This window comes from Barbus barbus, assembly GCF_936440315.1.
Source record: "Barbus barbus genome assembly, chromosome: 43".
NCBI classification, from domain to species: Eukaryota; Metazoa; Chordata; class Actinopteri; order Cypriniformes; family Cyprinidae; genus Barbus; species Barbus barbus.
The window spans coordinates 5,070,924-5,093,092 of record NC_136721.1 but is presented as its reverse complement, the minus strand read 5'-3'; the positions used below and the strand labels follow the sequence as shown (position 1 = coordinate 5,093,092).

General features: G+C 36.3%; 1 protein-coding gene across 1 annotated transcript; it reads right to left on the bottom strand.

Annotated features, from left to right (window-relative positions):
- Positions 1-4,040: 4,040 nt before the first annotated feature.
- Positions 4,041-20,392, bottom strand: LOC306862011 (HEAT repeat-containing protein 6-like). Its single transcript, XM_079404586.1, has 20 exons — positions 20,068-20,392; positions 18,806-18,913; positions 18,582-18,722; positions 18,387-18,502; positions 17,615-17,729; positions 16,734-16,835; positions 16,466-16,609; positions 16,076-16,350; positions 14,611-14,788; positions 14,314-14,520; positions 12,199-12,298; positions 11,718-12,076; positions 11,508-11,630; positions 10,280-10,372; positions 10,065-10,199; positions 9,852-9,974; positions 8,594-8,718; positions 7,427-7,523; positions 6,424-6,628; positions 4,041-5,342 (listed from the first exon to the last, which is right to left on the bottom strand). Exons 1-20 carry the CDS (start codon positions 20,359-20,361, stop codon positions 4,711-4,713), a joined length of 3,672 nt encoding a protein of 1,223 aa, XP_079260712.1. The 5' UTR covers positions 20,362-20,392; the 3' UTR covers positions 4,041-4,710.
- Between the last annotated feature and the right edge of the window lie 1,777 nt (positions 20,393-22,169).

Sequence of the window (22,169 nt, the reverse complement as noted above, 5' to 3'; positions counted from 1 at the left end):
ATGCTAAAATAATGCATTTAGAAAAACTTTTATAAGCTGGGGAATCAGTGACCAGAAAGATGAGTTCCGGTCTGTAAGCTGGACCTTGACTTGGACTCAAAAGGACACATAAACTCACACACAGACTGAGAGCCTGACAGAGATGGAGAAATAATTATTTCTGTATAAAAATGGCATTTGTTGAGTGATAGCTGGTGTTCTGTGTGATAGGTGAGGTCTCGAGGCATTTATGATCTGCGTTTGCACTGACAGAACTGTGTCCACAGGTGTTACACCATATAAAGATTTCGTTGATCACTCTGTTAGACATTAACCTCAGTAATCTAACCTGCATGAGCTTCCTTTTCATGATGATGAGCAATGATTATGATTGTTTTGTGTTATAAAACAGCCTAGTGTGTGAATGCACACCACACATTTTCCTATTTAAATTTCCTGTAGTATTTTAGGATGAATCATGACCAAATTCAAGGATTGAATTTCACTATTTATTGTCATTCTTGTTGACATGTTCAAGGTGGGAGAAAAATGACAATAATTTTAACAAGTCTGGACATGTATATATTATTCACAGAGTCTGATGAATGTGCAAGTGCTACAACTGACTGACAGCTCCTCAGCATTTGTCAAAATTAAAGTGTCTGAAAGACATCAGACTCATTTCCTTTAAGGAGGCAGAGGAGCAAATGAGATCAGTTGCAGAGGAAATAAGGAGTGTGAGTGGAGCTACTCTCCCAGAACCGACTGCAAAGCCCCCGCCGAAATACACTTACAGAAACCTATCTATCTATCTATCTAGACAATTTTGCTCACTTCCCAGCAGATTCTTGCAGTAAAACACCATTTGCTAAATTTTCTTAAATTCCACAATTTACCTTATTTTTGTAAAACCTGACAATTCTAGACAAAATAATTTACTTGACAAAGCTTGATAATTCACTTAACTTATTTTAAAAATATATATATTATTTACTTAATTTTAAGGCAACGGGTTTCCTACATTTTTTTAAGTCAACTTATCACTTTTTACAGTTGTTTCTAGGTAAAGTTCCCAGAGAACGTTAAAATGTCCCACTTTTATCGAGTAACAACCAGTTTTATCAACATTAATTTAAAGTAAAGTGAACTAACACTAATGTAGGCCATCCCTTTCAATCTACTTTTTCAGTCTACAACCTTTTGCACCGCACTCAAAGCAAAAATCACTTGACATTTCATGTAAACTGCACAGACAGAACACCGAATAGCATTATAACACAAATCATTCAAGCTATGATGCTGGGCTGTGGTTTTACAACACAGTAAAGAATTCATGAGTTTTTATGGAGACTTTGATGGCTTCTCAAGAGGGGTCAAAAGCTGACAAACGAGCCCTGTAAATGTAAGAAGGAGAATAAATGCAGGCAGAGCATGTGACGCTGGCACACTACCAGACACTTTAAATGTCTGAGATCTGAAACTACTGAAAATCTGACGTAAATTCATTTTGATTTCAGCAGGGATTCAACATCACACAATATCGTTCTGTTTTTCTGTCTTTCACTCACTCATCCTGTGCACAGTCATTTAGCTAAATGGTTACTCGGGTTAATCAGGTATCGCTTAACTAATGCACTGCAAATTTGTCAACCAACACAAACGTGAACATCTATTATCTTCCTACACAACCCGTATACAGGGAGATAAATGCAGTTTTGAAGTATAGTATTTCTCATTTTTATTTTAGCATATTTAAGATGAGCATTTGAATTATTTTATTAATCAGAAACATATATTAGCGTTTTTAAGAGCCTCATCCAATCCTAAGAGATTTTACGGTGTTTTACAGGTCCTAATTGTCCCTCATCTCTTGGGACCCCCAGTGGGAAGAGGAGGATAAGGGTGAGCGCTCGGGCCGTGTCTGAATCAGCATTCCTCCCTCCCTCCTGTTAGAGATGAGTGGACTCTGCCCCGCTGAACCTCACGCTCGCTTGATCTGCTCTTCACAGGAATCACACGTTTCACCCTCTTCTTCATCCTGATTGCACTCCTCCTGCTGCTTTTCTCTCTCATGCCTCAGTGACCCCGAGGCCCCAGAGGGCCAAAGTCAATCAAGGTATCGTGTCAAACTAAAGCTCACGGCTAATTTCATTAAAGCTTTTTAGGTGCCGTCTTTGCTTTTGCCGTTCAGATATTTACAGTTACTTTCCCACAGATGTTTATTGTAATAAATATTTTTATAACAAATATATAAACAGTTGAAGTCAAAAGTTAAATACACCTTGCAGAATCTTCAAAACGTTCATTATTTTACCAAAATAGGAGTGATCATACAAAATGCATGTAATGGTTTATTTAGTACTGACCTGAAAAAGATATTTACATATAGTACATATAGTTCAATTTATAAAAATGACCCCGTTCAAAAGTTTACATACCTGATTCTTAATACGGTGTTGTTATCTGAACGATCCAAAGCGGTGTTTTTTTGTTTAGTGATAGTTGTTTATGAGTCCCTTGTTTGTCCTGAACAGTTCAACTGCCTGCTGTTCTTCAGAAAAATCCTTCAGGTCCCACAAATTCTTTGGTTTTCCAGCATTTTTGTGTATTTGAACCCTTTCCAACAATGACTGTATGATTTTGAGATCCATCTTTTCACGCTGAGGGACTCGTATGCAACTATTACAGAAGATTCAAACGCTCACTGATGCTCCAGAAGGAAAAACCATGCAAGTGTAAGGGGGTTGAAATATATATATTTTTGGTCTAGTTCATTATATTGTCCGCTAATATTTGACAACCAGAAAGTGTCCAGATACTCTGTCTATAAAGAGATGTAGTGGTAACCTTATGATTAACCTAATGGCTGCTAATACAAGTTACTGATTCAATCCTAAGAACAAATGACCTAGAAATGGAAGTAACAGTAAGACCAGCTCTTCTCAATTATATGGGTATCATGTACAATAAAAGTTGCTTCAGGGGCAGAAATTACTGTCTGTAAGTTGCTTTGGAAGAAAATGGGGAGTAATCATGATTCACATTTTCACAGAGGATTTAACCACGATATTCCAGATATTCCAACCCAACCACATCCTTAGTCCTATATAACATTATAAAATAACACACTGAGAAACCCTAGCAAACCTGTTGTCTTAACATATTTCAGAGCATGAGTTATCAATACAGTTCTAGCTAAATTTAATAAAAAAATAAGTATTACTTAAACAAAAAATTGATAATTTGCTACAATGGGGTAAAGTGAGGAAAAATGTCTGAAATGCTTTTATACCCAAACTGCATGTAAAATTACAGCATGTTGCTATATTAATGTCTGCATTAGTCAATATACTGTCATAACAGTCTGTATATAATAGTGTAATATGTGACCCTGGAGCACAAAACCAGTCTTAAGTCGCTGGGGTATATTTGTAGCAATAGCCAAAAATACATTGTACGAGTCAAAATGATCGATTTTTCTTTTATGCCAAAAATCATTAGGATATGAAGTAAAGATCATGTTCAATGAAGATATTTTGTAAATTTCCTACTGTAAATATATTAAAATTTACGTTTTGATTAGTAATATGCATGGCTAAGAACTTCAACATCCAAGTGGATGCTGCACACTGGTGGTGGTTGATTAGAGACCCCCCCCCACCACCACCACATGATTGTAAAGCGCTTTGGGTGTACATCAATACACAAAGTGCTATATAAATGCATCATTCATTGGGACAAATTTAAAGGCGATTTTCTCAGTATTTAGATTTTTTTGCACCCTCAGATTCCAGATAGTTGTATTTCGGTCAAATATTTTCCTGGAAAGCTTATTTATTCAGCTTTCAGATGATGTATAAATCTCCATTTCGAAAAATTGACACTTACGACTGGTTTTGTGGTCCATGGTCACATATACTCTCAGAGTCTTAGCATAATAAAAATGCAAACAAAAACTACCCACAATAAATATTTTTTAGTAACTTTACATTCTGTACACACCTGCATACCAAGTGTGTCCGTGAATAATTCAGAATGATTTCCTTGAATAACACTTGAGTCTACAAGTAAGAATGTTTTTTTTATTCGTCTATTTGCTTTAAATCATTCAAAGTGAAATGAGTTTCAAAGGAATAGTTCACCCAAAACATACCTTTTCTTAAAATGTACTCACCCTCAGGACATTCAATAAGCAAATGAGTTTGTTTCTCCATTGTTACAGATCTGAAGAAATTTAACATTTTAATGTGAGAGGACAGCAGGGGATGGAACTTTTTCTATAGAAGAAGTGTTGTTATGAATTATAGACCCATATTTTGGTCAGAAGCGACAATTTAAAGTTAAAAATTACTTCATGATAGACTTATTTCAAATACGTAGGTTTTCACTTCACAAGATGCTAATTGATGGACTAGTCATGATTATTGTGACGCTTTTATAAGCTGTTTGAAACTCTCATTCTGACGGCACCCATTCACCATTGGTGTCTCTCCAAGCAAGTAAATTTCTCCAAATGTGTTTCTATGAAGAAATCAACTCCTCTACATCTTGGATGGCCTGAAGGACAGTGAATTTTCATTTTTGGGTGAACTTTTTCTTTGTAACTCAAGACTTTACAGGAATTTCTTTGATATTTTGAAATATATTTTAATATATAAATTTTTAATGAAATCTAAAAGGCAGGTTCAACCTCAGATAGTCATGGCATATGGCTTCATCGCATCTATATTTTCACTTTCGCTGTGGTGATTTGCTGAGTGTAAGGGAGGAATCTTTGCTGTCAGATTCTTTCAACTCCTCAAAGTTCCTCACTACATCCTCGAGGAAATTCACCACAGTCTTCAGATCCTCACTGCTATCCAACATGGCCTCTTCCAGCTGTCCCTTCAGCCGGGTCAGGGTCTCGTTGAGCACCATCAAACCATTTTCAGGAACCGCATGATCCCCAGCCTCCTCCCCTGCAGCACCATCAACCCCAGCAGCCAAAGTCACACCTTTATCGCTAAGGAAGTGAATCAGGAAGCCCTGTAGCACTGGCCTGGATTGGTCACTCAGTGATGACCTCAGTGCCGGAAGGTCATCAGGCTGGCATACGGACAGAAGGTGCAGGAGAGCACGGCAGAGCTGTGAGCGTAAGCTAGCACAGTAACGATATTCGAGGAAGTCCTCTGTTTCTTCGCTGTGCTCAAGGGCCTGAGCCAAAGCTCGCCACACTTCGGCGAACTGGTGAACGTCACCGTACCGATCTCGCGTTGATGGAACAGAAAGTGCAGCAGCGGATTTGATGCGAACTTTGAAGTTCTTGCAGGAAGTGACGACATAGGACAGGGCAGAGTAAGCTTCTTTAGACCAGACAGCAGAACCTGAAAGTGAAGTCATGTGCGTTAAACTGCGTTCATGCTATGAATTACCATAATTATGAGATTCCAAATTGTAAAAAGCATTCACGTCCTTGTAGAACACGCAAGTACAACCCAAACTCTGCTTTTTCTAAAAGCTTTACTTGTGTGGCCAAATGAACCCACCTCTAAATCTCTATGATATTCTGATCTCTAGATGGCGACAAACAAGAGCTAAAGTGAACTTTGACTCAAATGCTTAACGCCAAACACAGCTGAAGCATTTCAAAGTTTTGATAGTGTGCATCAACACAGGCGTTCAACATGTGCACTAGAAACTTTGCCCAGTGTCTGCGCCATTTCTCTTAAGAAATTATGATTTTTTGTAGCGTTTATTTCTTAACCCTCTCACTAATGTGTTGAACACAGGTGTCTATTGCAGTTACATCTCCAGTAGTTTGTTTTTGTTGTTGTTCTGTCTCTTACTTTTTTTGACTGACTGTGAAACAACAGCCCGGGTCAGTGTTGCCACCTTGTGGACCGAATAATTATTGCGAAAAATTTCAACATGCATGTGTGAGCTGAGTGAACAGTTTATGGTGTTACAAAACCCAGCTGAGTGCAAACAATAGGCACATACTAGGCTGTGAATGAAATTTACTACACATGCACAAACGTATACCTTATTGTATGCATTAAAATCCAAGTATACTTTCGCCATGATAAAGAAATATTTTTCCAATCTAATTTTCGTTTTTTATACCACTTTAAACTTTTATTATATAAAATGTCATGTGGTGTAACCATCAAGTAAAAAGTAATAACATATTTTCCTTACATTCTGAATACACACAAAAACATGTAAAAGTGTAAATATTTTTCAAGATGAAAACTATTTTGTAATAAATAATATCATTATGTTTTTAAACTAACTATTTTTCAAATATTAATAAGCAGTGATGCAGTTGTGTTAAATTATCATTTAATAAAAACAAAAAAACTAAACTTTTTCTTACGTTTTTTTTCATTATGATATCAGGACATCACCCAGATTTTTTATATAATTTTTAATTCAATAAATCTAATAAATGCAATGTTCACTCACCCAGAGGCAGGTTGTGATTTCTGAAGGCATTGCCCAGTGCATAGCAGGCGTTCCAGCGCACTTTCATGGTTGCATCTCCTCTAACTGTATCTATCAGAGCCCTCATGGCCTCCTGCAGAGGCTGCTCAAACACAGGCTTCCCCAGGTGCACCGGCTGCAGGAAGTGAAGCAGATTCCCAAGTGCACGGACAGCATTGCTCTTTACCTGCAACACAGGAAACCCTCATCAATCTTAGAGTTCATTATCACTTGATACATTGTGAAAAGGCGGCTTTTGTTTCTGTCTTTAATGAAGATGCACCATTATTAAAATTCTGACCGATAAGCTGTACTATTTTAAAATTATGGCCAATAAAACCATATATGGAAAGATGAACAAGGAACTGAAATGCGTTAATGATAATCACTAATGGTCTATTTTCAAATAATGAATTTAAACTCTTCTTGAATAAGACATCTTGAATAGACAGAAATGTCCAGAGTTTAATATCAATAACATTGAATAATTAATAGCCAATATCAACGTATAACAAGAATTACAATAAAACACTTTGAGACTATTAGCTAAAAGCTGTTTAAACTGAAAATATACTACTGTTGAAAGGTTTAGGTTCAGTAATATTTAGAAAGGAATTAAAAAGAAGGATGCCTTAAATTGACATTTACAATGTCCAAAAAATATAAATGCTATTCTTTTGAACTTTCGTGAACTTTTTTTTGAACAAAGAATCGTGAAAAAATGTGATGTGTGATGATAAAAATAAGAAATGCAACACCAGCTCACAGTGTGTGTGCTAGTAACATTGAGTAAATTAAGAAATTAAGTATAATTTCATTGATAACATTAAATAAAGTTGTTTAGTTGTAACATTTAACAGTAAATAAACTTTCTACAAGTTTCAAGGGGGAACACATTTTATTTAACAACTTTAGAAATCTTTTGAAGATGCTGTGGTCACATGTAAAAGGCTTCTGGCATCAGTAATAAAAAAGAAATACCCACCCTGTCTTTATCTCCTGAAGCTTTAGTGGCAGATCTCAGCATGTTCAGTAGCAGCATATCAGAGAACTCCTCCTGAAACTCCAGCCCCACTGACTGCCTGAGGACAACAGATGAGAACGGAAAACCAGAAGTATTCTAGATCAACGTAACACACACACACACAGATCTGGGTCCGTATTTATCAAGTTTCTCAAAGTGCCATTTTAGTTTCAAGTCCTGAGAATTCAAGAAATTTACTCCTACTTTCAAACTTATGTATAAAAGCAAGTTATCAAATTTCTTAAAGCTAAGAATCACTCTTACTCTCAGTTATTTAAGACAGCTGGAGAGTGGTTAGGAGTTGCCAGTAGGGGCTTGTGATGGTGCTGAGGAGACCGAAACGTGAGCAAACCTTTCATGAGAGGAAGAATGTTCTTGAAATTTTGACGACGAGCGAGTTTGACGACAATCAAATGGTTACATTCAATCAGTTATTCAAAACGAGCAAAGAACATTTACATTAATAAATAACATCATAACTGACTTCAGTCCAGCGCGAGTATTATGTGCGATCTACACTGTATGATGAATAAATCTCTTACCCCTTATTTACACTCCACGGCCACCGGAGCGGATCAGTCACGCCGTGGCAAGTTTCTGAATCGGCTCTCTGTGCTGCATCACTAAAGATAGGCACCTAGTCTATTTTTGACGGGTAATAATAATAATTGTCTCGCTGTCGTCAAAGGCATCAGCAACAGGCAATATCTTCGACTGTCGTCGATACACTATACTATCATCTATTGGCACCCTAAACTGAGTTGTGATGAAGCTTCGTTTCCTTGCCTTAATGTATTCTCTTGAAAATTCGTTGTCAAATGTGTGTTGAATGTAAACTATTAGGAATTTAACCATTCAATGTGAATTTATCTAAGAATATACTTTGCGCATGTCATCATCCAAAATCCCGTTTGTGGCACAGCAGTGTCGTGAATCATCTCTAAGACTGACACTTAAGATTTAGTCCTACACTTCGCTTAAATTACGACTGAGATGATTGATAACCAACTTTTAAGTGCAGCTTTGAGCCAAGAATTTTTATTCACTTAAGTCAATTCTTAGCAGTGTTCTTGAGAGTAATTCTTAGAGGCTTGATAAATACAGGCCCTGATCATTTGTCTTTCTTACATGTTGACAATGAGTGTGTCGGTGAGGTTGCCAAGTGACCAGGCTGCCTTTGCCCGAACGTTGGGTGAGCGGTCATCCAGAGCAGTGAGGATGGCATTAGCCGTGTCTGCCACAAACATCACATCCTGAGGTCATCAAAAAAAAAAAGACAAAGTTAGTCAAATTAAATCAGTGCAGAGTACATATCTAGGTAGATGAAGGTGGATTTCCTAATAGTAAAACTTTATATATATTAAATAAGTAAAAAGTAAAATAAAATAATAAATTATATTCTTAAAGGGGTCATATGATGCGATTTCTTGTTTTCCTTTTCTTTAGTGTGTTATGTATCTGTTTGTGCATGTATATGATCTGCAGAGTTACAAAGCTCAACGTCTCCCACAAAAGGATTTATTCTATTTAAAAGAGAAGGTTGATCCAAACGTTGATCTCATTAAAACACACCCCCACATGTCTATGTCACAATGTGGAAATATTTGCATAATGCCGCCCAAATGTCCATGCAAAGAAAGAAGGCGTGGTTTCAGTAACCGCTGTGTGTTTCTATGCAAAAGCACTTTATTTGGCCTTCCAAAGTAGATGCAATTAGGAATCATTGGTTAAGATTTGTTTACAACAGAACAGCACAACCCAAATGTTTGAATTTGTGCAACGCATTTTATGGACGACAGTTTCCTGAACCTATTAGAGTACAAGGCTGGCTGTGCACAGAGGCTATTTCTAAAAAAAAAAAAAAAAGGGTCAGCTGATTCAGAAGCGTCAGATTGTCAAAGTCGGAACGGACCCTTTTTTTTTTTTAGAAACCACGCTTTCGCTAGCGACTGTATGTATGTTTTGTTATTAGTTTAAGTATTTGCTAGTGACTGTTCAAATGCAGTTTTGCGCGCGCGAGAGAGAGAGAGAGAGAGAGAGAGAGAGAGAGAGAGAGAGAGAGAGAGAGAGAGAGAGAGAGAGAGAGAGAGAGAGAGAGAGAGAGAGAGAGACACGCACTGTGCCAGCTGGCCAATCAGAGCAGACTGCGCTTGTCGGAAGGAGGGGCTTCGTAGAAAATGAAGCGTTTGAGAGAGGAACTACAATAATGTACAGTATTTGAAAAATAATGTGTTTTTTGGACATTAAAGCATGTCAACATTCTGTTACACCAAACACACAAAATAATAATCTTTAAAAAAGCATCATATGACCGCGTTAATATTTAGAATAATCTAAGAAATTAAAAGTGAAGCTCCTTCATTATATGAGAAGGCTGATCCCGTACCTCTCTCAGGCAGGGAAAGAGGATGTATACACCTAAAGCTCTCACTGCTGCCGCCTTTACCAGTGAGTTTTCGCTGTAAGTCAGTCCCAGCAGTATTGTGATACACAGCACTTGCGTCTTATCCTGCAGAGAGTGATATACCTGTATATAAATATCACAAAGAATATCATGTGGAACAGCTATGTGGAAACTCAAGAGGTCAAACACACTCACAGGCAGCTGGCTGAAGGCTTGTGGTAAGATGGAAGAGAGGGTGTCACATGCACTGGTCTGTAGGGTGGGATGCTGCTCGTTCTGTAAGGCACTGATCAGTGGACCACCCAAGACCTCGGACCAGAACTCAACCACCTGAAAAGGGCAAAAGACCAGCATTACATCAACATCATAAACTTTCAATTAAGTTTTGCATCGCATGTACACTTTTTTACCTGACACACTGGCATGCATTTGGCACTTTGTAGAGTGGTGTTGGCATCAGCTCTGTACTGCTGAATAATGCCTGTTCCCAGTTCTTCCAGAAGCTTGTAAAATACACAGAAATTGTGAAACAGACCAAGAAATAGGGGGAAAAATGTAGTTTACAACTGACAGGTTCTTGCTCATGCTACAGTTGTTGCTAAGGTTTTCTGAGTGGTTTATACCAAGCACATTAACTTTAGCAATAACTATAAATATGTAGGTTTTAATAGTCATGCTAATTCTATAAGAACAAGTAAATCCCCACAACCATTACGATTTCCGACCCTAAAGAATGATATCTTTAGAATCACTTTCCGAACAATTTTTTATTACCCATTTGCTTGAGTCTGAACTTTTATAAAAGTAATAGTACACCTCCCCTGAATAAAGGCTCATTCACACCAAGAACGTCAACTATAAAGTTGGGCTGTCAAGTGTTTAAAATGTTTTAATCTAATTAATTACCTGATGTGCCTATTAATTAATTGCAATTTAACTGCATATCAATTTGGGCTGAGAAATCACCCCTAACAGATCATTTAAAGTCATTACTGTGTTAAATGAGAAAAGCATTGAATAGATATTACAAAAAAGTAGGAACAGAAAGACATATTTTGATTTAACATTGCATAAATGATAATAAAATGTTTTTTTTTTCGTGACACTGAATATTGAAATCTATGGTGGCAAGATGGGTGACAAGTCTTGGCATTTTGATGAAGGAGTCATTTAGTCAATTCATTTATTCATTAAATAGATTCATTCAAATGGCCGATTTATTCAGAGATGAAGCATCTTTATGAATTTGTCACTGAATTATTGGCTCACAAGACTTACAATTTGAGGTATTATTCATACAGCACAAATAGTGCAGGACAAGTAACAAGTTACTTGCTTATGTTTAAGAATAAAGTCCTGTTCACATCAAGACGAATGTTCGGTGTTAGAAACATTTTTATTTGAATGAACGGTTATGGTGTCTGCTAAGAATTACTGCTTTTCCATAAGCGCCATCTGCTGTCAGAGAGAGAATTTGCATTTTAATTCAGGCCATCTGCAGTTTTTTTATGCACTGGTCTAAAAGACACCCGAATTATTATTATTGCAAACATGCCTTTAAGTTTAGGGATCTGAACAAAATGTTCACCATTGTAAGCACCAATGAGAGAAAATGACAAAGACAAAAAGATCCAATACTTTAGCGCCATGAAGTTGCACAGAAGGCTCTTGCTCTGTGAGACAGCGAGCACCGAGTTGCCCCAACTCCAACAGAGACGTCTGAGCCAATGAGAAGTAACCCTTCACAAGATGAGCCAAAACCTGAAATAAACCACATAAAACAATTAAAGACAATCATTTTAAGATGTGCAAATGCTGTGGCTGCATCTTCACAAGCAGACCACTAACCTGCAGGGCTTCAAGTCGTACGGGTGAAGGTTCCAGCGATGCTCCACTAGACCCGCCGGCGTCACTATCAGAGTACAGTTCCTCACGAGGCTGAGTGACCAGGCTCACGCACAGCTGCAACAGCCAGCACGGCCCCTCTGGACCCCCCTCAACTCCTCCTCCAGGAGACGGGGCCTCTCCGTCTTTCCGAGCAGGAAGTCTCCAGTTGTGAGAGAGCTCCTGCGGGGTGCTGATGCCAGGGGTGCTGAGGGCAGATGTGGATCCGGGATGCTGGAGGAGGAGCTGGATCTCAGGGAGGGGGGCTTGTGTTGAGACTAATGCACCGAAGAGGGTGAGACTGGACACACGGACGTTCACATCTACCATGGGAGGAAGAGACGGAATGGTGGATAATCAAATTGGCTGAATTGTTAGAAACTTCTTTTTTAGACCCAGCATTCAACATCTGGACAATTTTAATAGTACAACTTATAATTATTACCTCTGTGGCGCACAAATGGACGGATCTGTTTCCACAGTGGGCTCAACAGGCCCGGTCTGAGACGATTATAGGGCACGTTGGACACTAGGTGGGCAAGGCACTGAAAGACAAAACACAAATAGTATTCACTTTCTTTGGACCACATTTACTAACAGCTTGAACCAGCGCAAACCCCCTTTTCGTATTAAAAATTATTGCAAATGCATTTGTAGAGAGTATTTAAATGAATCATGAAACATGATTTACTAATGTTTGCATTAGTGAATTTACTGGTATTTGTGCAAATTGATGATTGCAAAATTGCTAAAGTTAGTTCTGAGAAAAGGTCTAGGCCTTACTCTGAAGCCACTGCATGTGTTATTTATAATTTCATAAATTATAATAGAAGTTACGGTATTATTAATAGTATTTATTTTTAATTCACTTTTATTGTTAAATTCGGTTATAATGAAATATAAATATAAACTATATTTGAACAACAAATAAAAACAGCATTTATAAAAAAAAAAAAAATTATAAAACTAAATTAGGCCTCACTTCATTAAAAATCAAAGTCTATCAAAATATGATTCAGAGATACTGGACAATGGAATAAGGGCATAAAGGAGGATCTTAATTTAAATAATAATTCTTCTGAAATATTTGTTGAAATATTAAACGTTTCTATGCTTTAATTTCTGTTGTATTCTATTACTGTTCTCTAATAACTGTATATACACAGTTTTCTAATAACTGAATAAATAATCTTTCCATTTATGTATGGTTTGTTAGGATCGGACAATATTTGGCTGGGATACAACTATTTGAAAATCTGGAATTTGAGGGTGCAAGAGAATCAAAATATTGAGAAAGTCGCCTTTAAAGTTGTCCAAATTAAGTTCTTAGCAATGCAACTTAATCAAAAATTAAGTTTCGATAATTTTACGGAAGGAAATTTACAAAATATCTTCATGGAACATGATCTTTACTTAATGTCCTAATGATTTTTGGCATAAAAGAAAAATAAATATTGACCCATACAACGTATTTTTGGCTATAAATATATCCCAGCCACTTAAGACTGGTTTTTTTGGTCCAGGGTCACATATTTCCATTATTTTTAGTTTAGGTTATTCATCTAATATTTATATTTTATTTTATTTAAGTTATTGAAACGAAACTATTGGGTATCCCCCTGGAATCTGGATAATAAAATGTCATGGTCAAAGCACATTGAGAATACATTGAAGAGAACGGTAAGGGTATTAGTTATAGTGAGGAGATGTAAAACATATTTTACGTTTGCTATAATGAAAATAATATTGGATATTACAGCTTGTAATATAGTTACAATAATATAATACAGTCAAGCTCTTCTCACAGCTTGACTATTGTCAGATAATATGTGCTAATGCTACAAAAAAGGATTTAAGGAAACTCCAGCTGGTACAAAATAAGTCAGCGTGATTAATTCTCCAGTATCCGTATGGTACTAAAGTAAACATTATGCATTTTTATCTTAAAAGGCTAAGACTGGAAGATAGGATGATTGCAATACTGTTATCAACATGGTTTTACAGTTCAAAACTCTTCAGGATCAATATAATCAATTACAATCCAATGTTCAGTCACATAAATATGCTACTAGACGAGCAACAGAAGGTAGATTTTTACTCCCCAAAGCTAAAACTCATTTTCTTAAACATACAGTAGTCTATAGGGCAATGAAATCAAATCACGGAATCTCTTACCAGTGATATTAATTAGGATAACACGGAAAACTGATTTTAAAAGTCAGGTAAAGGCACACCTTGGATTATTGTATTTATAGAAGGTTGAAATATGGGAATTCATTGAATGAGCAATAAGTTTTATAGCAGGTTTTTTTTATATACTATAAAAGGTGGAAGAAATGTTTATAGAGGTGTCTTGGAATATGAAAAAATTATTTAATTGTTTATGTACGTAATAATGTATGAATTTTAAGTGTTGTGTGGACCCCAAGAAGACTAGCAATGCTCTTGGGCATCCAAATAAAGAAATAAATCATCTTTATTTCAGCCACCAAAAATAATTTTTAACGTTTTTAGTTGGAGTAACTAAAAAGAACACTGGTGTGAATGCGTGTTCGGTTACCTTTAGGACCTGAGTGAGTGTCTGACAGGAGGACTCCGCTATGAGTGCTAGCAGCAAGCAGCGGTGCAGCTCTCTGACACTGGCAGCTAATGCCGCCGAAAAGGGAGTGAAGGCCTGGCGGGGTGCACTGGTGTCTTCAGCGGTGGAGAGGAACTGGCGAGAACCTTCTAGAAGAGCAGAAAGAACCTGCAGAGAGCCTGCCCGTACCTAGGAGCAAATGCCATGTATCAAAAGTCAAAGAAACTATATTTATCTCAGGTCAGAAAGTAAATGGCCAACAGTGGACTTGTGCTTTACCTTTGGGGAGGGGTCCTTTAGGGCAATGGTCAGGAGGGTAAGAGGAGGAGGGCCTCCAATCCCAGGAGCATCTGGAACAAATGAAGACCAGTAGCCATAGAGGATTCGTTTCTCAACACACTTGACCACAGCCAGGAAGCACTGAAGCGCACTCTGCCGCACACGTGCCTGATACAACCTAGGAGAGACAGCAGCCAAAACATGTAAAGCCATGACAATGCAATCACATCTCATTACAAAACAGAAAAGTAGATTAGCTAATTAACTTCTTATGTAACAGCCAATCAAACTTTGGAGAAATGTTACAGAAATATTTGATGCAGCATTTTAAACTAAATAATCAATAATCAATAATAATATTTTATTGAACAATATACAATAGAATAATGATACAAAATATTCAGAATGAATAGCTTTATCGTTGTAACAATTATATTTAGTTATATAATTATTTAGTAATATAATTACTAGTGCTGTCAAATGATTAATCGCGATTAATCGCATCTAAAATAAAAGTTTTGGTTTACATAATATAGGTGTATACTGTGTATATTTATTATGTATATATATATATACATATATAAAAATACAAACACGTGCATGTAAGTATAAGAAAAATTTTGTTTATATATTAAATATTTATACATAATATAAACTAAGAATTTAAATATATACACATGTAAATATTTTCAAAATTTTACTGTATGTGTGTGTATTTATACATAATAAATATACACAGTACACATACATATATTATGTAAACAAAAACGTTGTCTCCAAAAATGTCTTTTTTTTTAGACTTTAATCATTTGACAGCACTAATAATTACTTAAATTACTTAAATTTTGCCAGTCATGCACAAAACCCTAACATTTATGATAGCAATGAAAATTAATAGTAATAATATTGATGAGCAATGAAAATTAATAGTAATAATATTGATGATCATGAACTATTAATTATTAAACATCAACATATGCATTATTTAACTAAATTACACTTAAATTAAATGATCATTTATTTGACAAAATATAATAACAATACAAAATATTCATGATGCATAGGTATTTGTTGTTCAAATATAAATTCTATTTATTACAATTAATTCATAATTATATTATAATTAATGTAAATAATTATTAAACATTAAAATACATGCACTGTAATATAAGTAAATTACTTATAATAACAACAATAATGTGTTTTTGTTGTTGTAGTAAGATTCTTATTTAGTTAATCATATCAAAAAGAAGAAATTAAACAAACAAGATCAGCATATCTGTTATCGGACACAAACATAAAAATAATACATATTAGTCATAAAAAACTTGATCTCTACATAAATTATGTAAAAATACATATGCATATATGTGTTTCTTTCTAGGTCATTTACCACCTGTCAATGTTTTATTTGACCTAATAATTTAAGAAAGCTTTCCTGCCATAAATAGTCCGAGGGTCAAACCTGAGTTTAGATTGCATTCCTCCCTCAGGGTCAGAGAATTCAGAGTCAGAGCTCCCTTTCTTCCAGGAAGGGTAGAGTTGTGGAGTCGCTCCTGACGGGGACATCATACTGGCGGACTGTGAGCCAAGTGACCAACCACCCTGATCCACTCCACCTCCTCCAGTTTTAAGAGGCCCAGAGATGTGGTCACCCTCTCCCTCCTCTCCATCCTTCTTTCCCTCAGCTCCAGCTTTCTTCCCTTTCCCCCGAGACTTGCGCTTCTTGTTCTGTTGGGACTTAAGCAGAATTACGAGGTTTTCTTCCTCTGCAAATGATACAGTTATAGCCTTGATTTGACAACACCCTTTAATCTTGTATTTCTAACATATGGGCGCATATATGGCCACCTACCCCAGCTGTTTTTTTCTGTGCAGTTGAGTCTTGTGAAGGTTCAGGTTTTGCAGCAGGAATGGTCTCATACTGAGGGAGAGGAGCGGGGTACAACACCTGTGGCATTTCCACACTTATTCCCGGCAAGCCATAGAACATGAATCTCTGCCAAGGACACAATTATCAATTATCATAATACAATTTGCTCCCCACCACTTATCATTTTCTAACTTTATAACCAATCTGTATATCTACAGCTATAAAAACAAGAATAGAACAGTATGAATACTTTGATCACGGCCAATAAGGTGCCCAAATCCTGGTTTGGAACAGCTTTCCATTTTCCACCATTGAGAAAATACTGCGTTCCCTTCAGAGCACTCTGTAATAACTGAAACACAAGCGATGGGAAGCTTTTACAGTACATAAACAAAAGAAAATGTGAATAACCAACAGTTTGACAGCACTTCAGTAACCTTAATTAAAAGGAACAGTTCACCCAAAAATAAACATTTGCTAAAAATGCAGTGAATGGGTGCCGTGACATGAGAGTCCAAACAGCTGATAAAAACATTGCAATAATCCACAAGTAATCCATATGACCCCATATACTTTACAAGATGTTAACTGATGGATAAAGTCGTGTGGATTACTTGTGATGCTTTTATCAGCTGTTTGGACTCTTACTCAGACGGCACCCATTCACTACAGAGGATCCACGAGTGAGCAAGTGATGCAATGCGAAGAAACAAATTCATCTACGTCTTGGATGGCTTGAGTGTGAGAAAAGTTTCAGCAAATACAGAACTATTCCTTTAATTTAATGAAGAAACAAGCTCATCTGCACATTCATTTTTAGGCGACCTATTACATTAAGGTCACATTCACCATTGCTATGAGAAAACTCATAGGCCATTTCAATAGCAATCTGTGCAACTGGGAGTTTCACGTGAATGCAAAAAAGTTCCCCACGCAAATTCTGCTCAAGTTTGAGTTGGTCATGCAAATTCACATTGACCAACAGAAAGGTGATTGGTTTGAAAGTGACGGTTTGAACTGGGCTTTATACGTTGCCACACTCATGAAAACAGAAATTGAACATCATCTAACTTTCGCTAATGTGACCTCACCTTGACTTTTAGTAGCATCAGATAAACATGCAGTACTGACCGTACAGAAGACAATGTCCTCCACATCAGGTGGTTTGGGGGACTGTAGTGTCCGCAGGAGGATTCCATAGCATACACCTTTATATGGCTCCTCTAAATATGGCTGACCAGGAACACTAGTACACAAAAAAATTGGCATTTAACTCTAAAGGGTCATTCTCACCAAGGACAATAACTTTAATGACAACTATAACATTTTAATGATCTATTATAAGTACACACCAAGACAGAGACATGACACAGAAGAAAAATATCAGTGGAGTCACTTTTTTCCCCGTGTGTGCTTATAATAAACAGAACATTATAGCTCCGTGGTACAGTTATATGGTTATCTTTTTTGATACGAATGGGCCATAACGCTGCTAAATAGTTTCTTTGCTTTTAGAAATTGTATTAATAGTCAAATCTTATAGCTAGTTGAAAACAATTAAAATGTATGGATGCTGGAAATGTGTGTGTGCTATAAGATACACAACAAATGAAAAGAATCAGTGTTCTGAAATCGCCTCAAAATATCAAAAATATTTTGATTTCCTCAGACATGTATGAAAACTATGCCCATCATACATTGTGAAATTTTCTGTGAAATCTGTTAAACCCGACTGTCCAAAATCTACAGACTGACTCTGGCCTTTCAGCCCTCTGGACTGCAAATTGGGGCAAACGTTAAATAGTGTATTCCAGCCTTTAGTTAATTTCTTCTAAAACAACTTCAACATTTTAGATTACAAAGACTTGATTTATGCCATGATTGGACACTGGACATGGCTCACCTGAGACATAGATTAGCTATGCAATGCACAGCAGAACGACGTAACTCTATGTCAGGCTGGCTGGGGTCACCGTAGCGTACCAGAATACCACTCGGACCAAGGAGCTCTGGAAGATGCTGGAGAGGATTCAAAATGATGAGGATTAGCCTCTAAACATTATAAAAGTGTGAGGGTTGCCAGATCTGAAATTCTTACCCTGTGACATCTGGATCCATTGCCATACACTAGTGACGAGAGGGCAAGCAACACTTCCGGGTGAGTCCATGAGCTGCATGTGCGCAGAGCTCGTGAGCAGTATGATACCAGAACATCAAGTGTATGCTCATCCACGATTACCTGCAAAAAATATAAAAAACAAAAATGATGCCTCTTGATAAAAAGCTATATGCATATTCAATATAAGGCCATATTATATGTACCTGTAGCTGGTTTAGAAGTTGATGAATCAGTTGGCACAGTTTGATGATAAGATGTTCTTGATTGAGAGGGACCAGACGGCTTGCATGCATAAGCATCTCACACACAACCTATAAAATTTGACAGGTAGCCATATTAGACCAGTACCGCTGAATAACGCCCTCACACAGACTGTTCTGCCTTTTTTTTAGATTACTGGAAATTGTACAAATGGCTATTTTTTTTTGTACATGTTAATTAATTAATTTACTATTAATTTATATTGTAATTAATTTGGGCATATATAAGAATATGTAAAAAATTACATGAATGTATACAGTAATTAAGATTTTTTTATGATTTTAAAAGAAGTCTCTTACTTTCACCAAGGCTTCAATATATTATTTGATCAAAAATTCAGTAATACGGTAAAAACAAAACATGTATTAATAATATCAAGATTGAAAATTGTGTGTGTGTGTGTGTGAACATGGTACAATACCATTCAAAACTTGTAAGTAAGATTAAAAAAAACCTTCTTTTAATTAGCAAAGACACATTAAATGGATCAAAATGACAGTAGATATGTATATAATGTTCCAAAAGATTTCTATTATGAATAAATGCTGTTCATGTAACTTTCTATCCATCAAAGAACCCTGAAAGAAAATGAATCCAAAAAAATACATATATTAAGCAGAAAAAAATAACAATTAATAATGATAATAAGACAATTTCGACAATGATAATAATAAGAACCATTATTAATCACTGAGCACCAATCATCATCATAGAATGATTTCTAAATAAAATTATGCTGAAAATTCAGCTTTGCCAATGCAGAAATAAATTTAATTTTAAAATATATTAAAATATATCAATGCGGCATCGGTGAGCATAAAACAACTCTTTCAAAAACATTTAAAAACTGCAAGGCAGTGAACATATACGCATTTAAGATTTCATAGCTCAGTCTTAACATTTCATTTATTTGTATCGAAATTGATTTCTGTTGTTGTAGAAGTTCTGCTCATTTCTAACGTGCACGTTGGATCTTGTTTTGGCTTATTTGTTGTATAGTAATACATTTTGGAAAGATAATAATAACGGCTGTGCCTCAAAGCATGTCTAGCTAAGAATATGTGTGGGACGTGTTCGATAACTACATCCAGGCAGATATGAAGCGTTTCATTCGAGTGTTAGATACAACGCCCAAACATGCGGTCTAACGCTAGGTTTTGAGAGACTGACAGCTTTAAAGAAAACAGCATAAATCTGTTCATACCTCTGCTTGAATGCTGTCATGGTCGCCGCTGTTGTAGTTTTCTGAGATGAGCTGGTCGAACAGTAAATTGAGCTCAGTTTTCAGAGTCGCGCTGTCAGACGGTCTCAGTGATGCGAGTTTATTAAAGCAGCGACTGATCTGATCCTGCGCCTGCGCGGAAGCGTCGAGCTCATGCTGTGCCTTTGATAGAGGGACAAACCTTGCTATATCGGGTGAGGCGGACTCAAATCCGTGTGTGTTGCGATTAGAAGAAAAACTTAAGCTCGTTTCAAAAAACGTTTCCTTACCGGCCATCTTTCCAGGATCAAAATAGCGGCTTTACTATGGTAACCAAGAACCACGTCCGAGGTCAACCGGAAATGGCCGTTTTTAAATTAAAAGTATTTTATATCAGTCATTTTTTGGTCAGTTATGGTATTAAGGAATTCGTAATCATCAACCGCATTTTTGAGTGGGTTAATAATACTGTAACTACTTTAAATCGTGTGGCTGTTTTTCTCATGGTAATAAAGTTCTAGCTGGAGAGTGAGATTTTGATGACATGGACTGGATAAATCACACGACCAATAATATATTAAATTGTATTTGCTCCGTTGCAGTTACTGTTCTTAGATACAACTTATTATAACATAACTTATTTTTCAATATATTAAATTAAAATTAAAAATGATTTCGCACATGCCTATATTTTGCAGGACTCTGTCGGCTAGTGATGGGAGAAACGAAGCATTTCGAAACTGAAGCGGCTCCTGCTGGTTGTGTTAATGCAGTGCTTCCCAAACCTGCCCTGGAGGCCACCCTGCCCTGCACCTTTTGTATCCAACACACCTGATTCCACTCATCAGCTCGTCAGTAGAGACTGCAAGAACTAAAGTGTGTCTGATTACAGAGACATACAAACAAATGTGCAGGGCAGGGGGTCCCCCAGGCCAGGTTTGGGAAGCACTGTGTTAATGCAACGAAAACTTAGCCCAATGTAGAAAATGTAGTCAATTGCAGACATATCTGAATGGGCCGTACCACACTGGCTCACTCGATTCATAAATACATAATTTATTGATTCTCCTTTTTTGGCGTATCATATACAATTTAGTTTGGACTATATTCACAAATGTTGTGTAAATATATTTGCAAACCATACTTCTGAATTTGTGTGAATAGCACCTCTCAAGCAATTAGAGCATGTATGAAACAAGTAGCCTAAGTTACTAAACACTGGTGATAGCTGTGAATCACAATGCATTCATCATATCCAGTGACCTTTAGTAACTGATGATTCTGGAAGTCTGGACAAAAATATTTAGTTTTCATGTTTATTCATTTTTCATATAATGCAGGGAAACGTTTTTGTCTGCCAAACCCCTTCAAATAAAATATTTACTTGAAATATCTCAGAGGAAGGTAATATTTCAATAATAATTGAACACTACATTCACCTGTTTACAGTTCTCTGACGTTAATGGTTACATTAGGTAAACAAAATATTTAAATGTTCAAGTGGTAAAAATAGTTTTATTTTACATTTTTATGATTTAATGAATTATTGGGAAATCCTGGTGTAATGGAATGTTTATTGCATTTTGTTGATATAAAAAAAAATTGAATATATTTTCTTTCTCTTTGCGTTTTATATCGATATGGTACATTTTAATGTTAAGTTTCTTTTAAAACAAGTTTGATAAAAAAGTAAACTAAACTAAATCACATTACACTGCCTAAAAATAAGTATCTTAGAAGTATTTTTAAAGATTAATCTATTTCCCCCCCCCCTCCCCCCTCCCAAGGCATCGTTAGATGCCAGTATTTCCTATAATAGCTATCCAAAGATTTGAATCATAGCTTTTAAATAATTTCTTGCTATGATTTTAAATCTGTATTTAACCTCAAAACAATCTCAAAGTAAAAAGAGGTGCTAAAGTCGGATTTTGTCGTGGCTGTGCTTTCAATACAATTATTATTCTTTTAATTCAAGTGATGCAGGATTTGAAAATAATTAACATTAGAATGTTGACAACATTAGAAAAGGAATCACATTGCTTTAATAAAGTAATTGAAAAACTACTTATTACATTTTAAATAGGGTGACTTGTAATCTATAACCT

What these genes read in the sequence shown, in the direction of transcription:
- LOC306862011 (XM_079404586.1), bottom strand. Translation starts at nt 20,361, where the DNA reads ATGGCCGGTAAGGAAACGTTTTTTGAAACGAGCTTAAGTTTTTCTTCT. An exon ending in CCTTATTGGCCGTGATCAAA is followed by an intron (nt 16,610 to 16,733) that starts GTATTCATACTG and finishes TGTCCTTGGCAG; the next exon opens with AGATTCATGTTCTATGGCTT. An exon ending in TCCATTTGTGCGCCACAGAG is followed by an intron (nt 12,077 to 12,198) that starts GTAATAATTATA and finishes CTCCCATGGTAG; the next exon opens with ATGTGAACGTCCGTGTGTCC.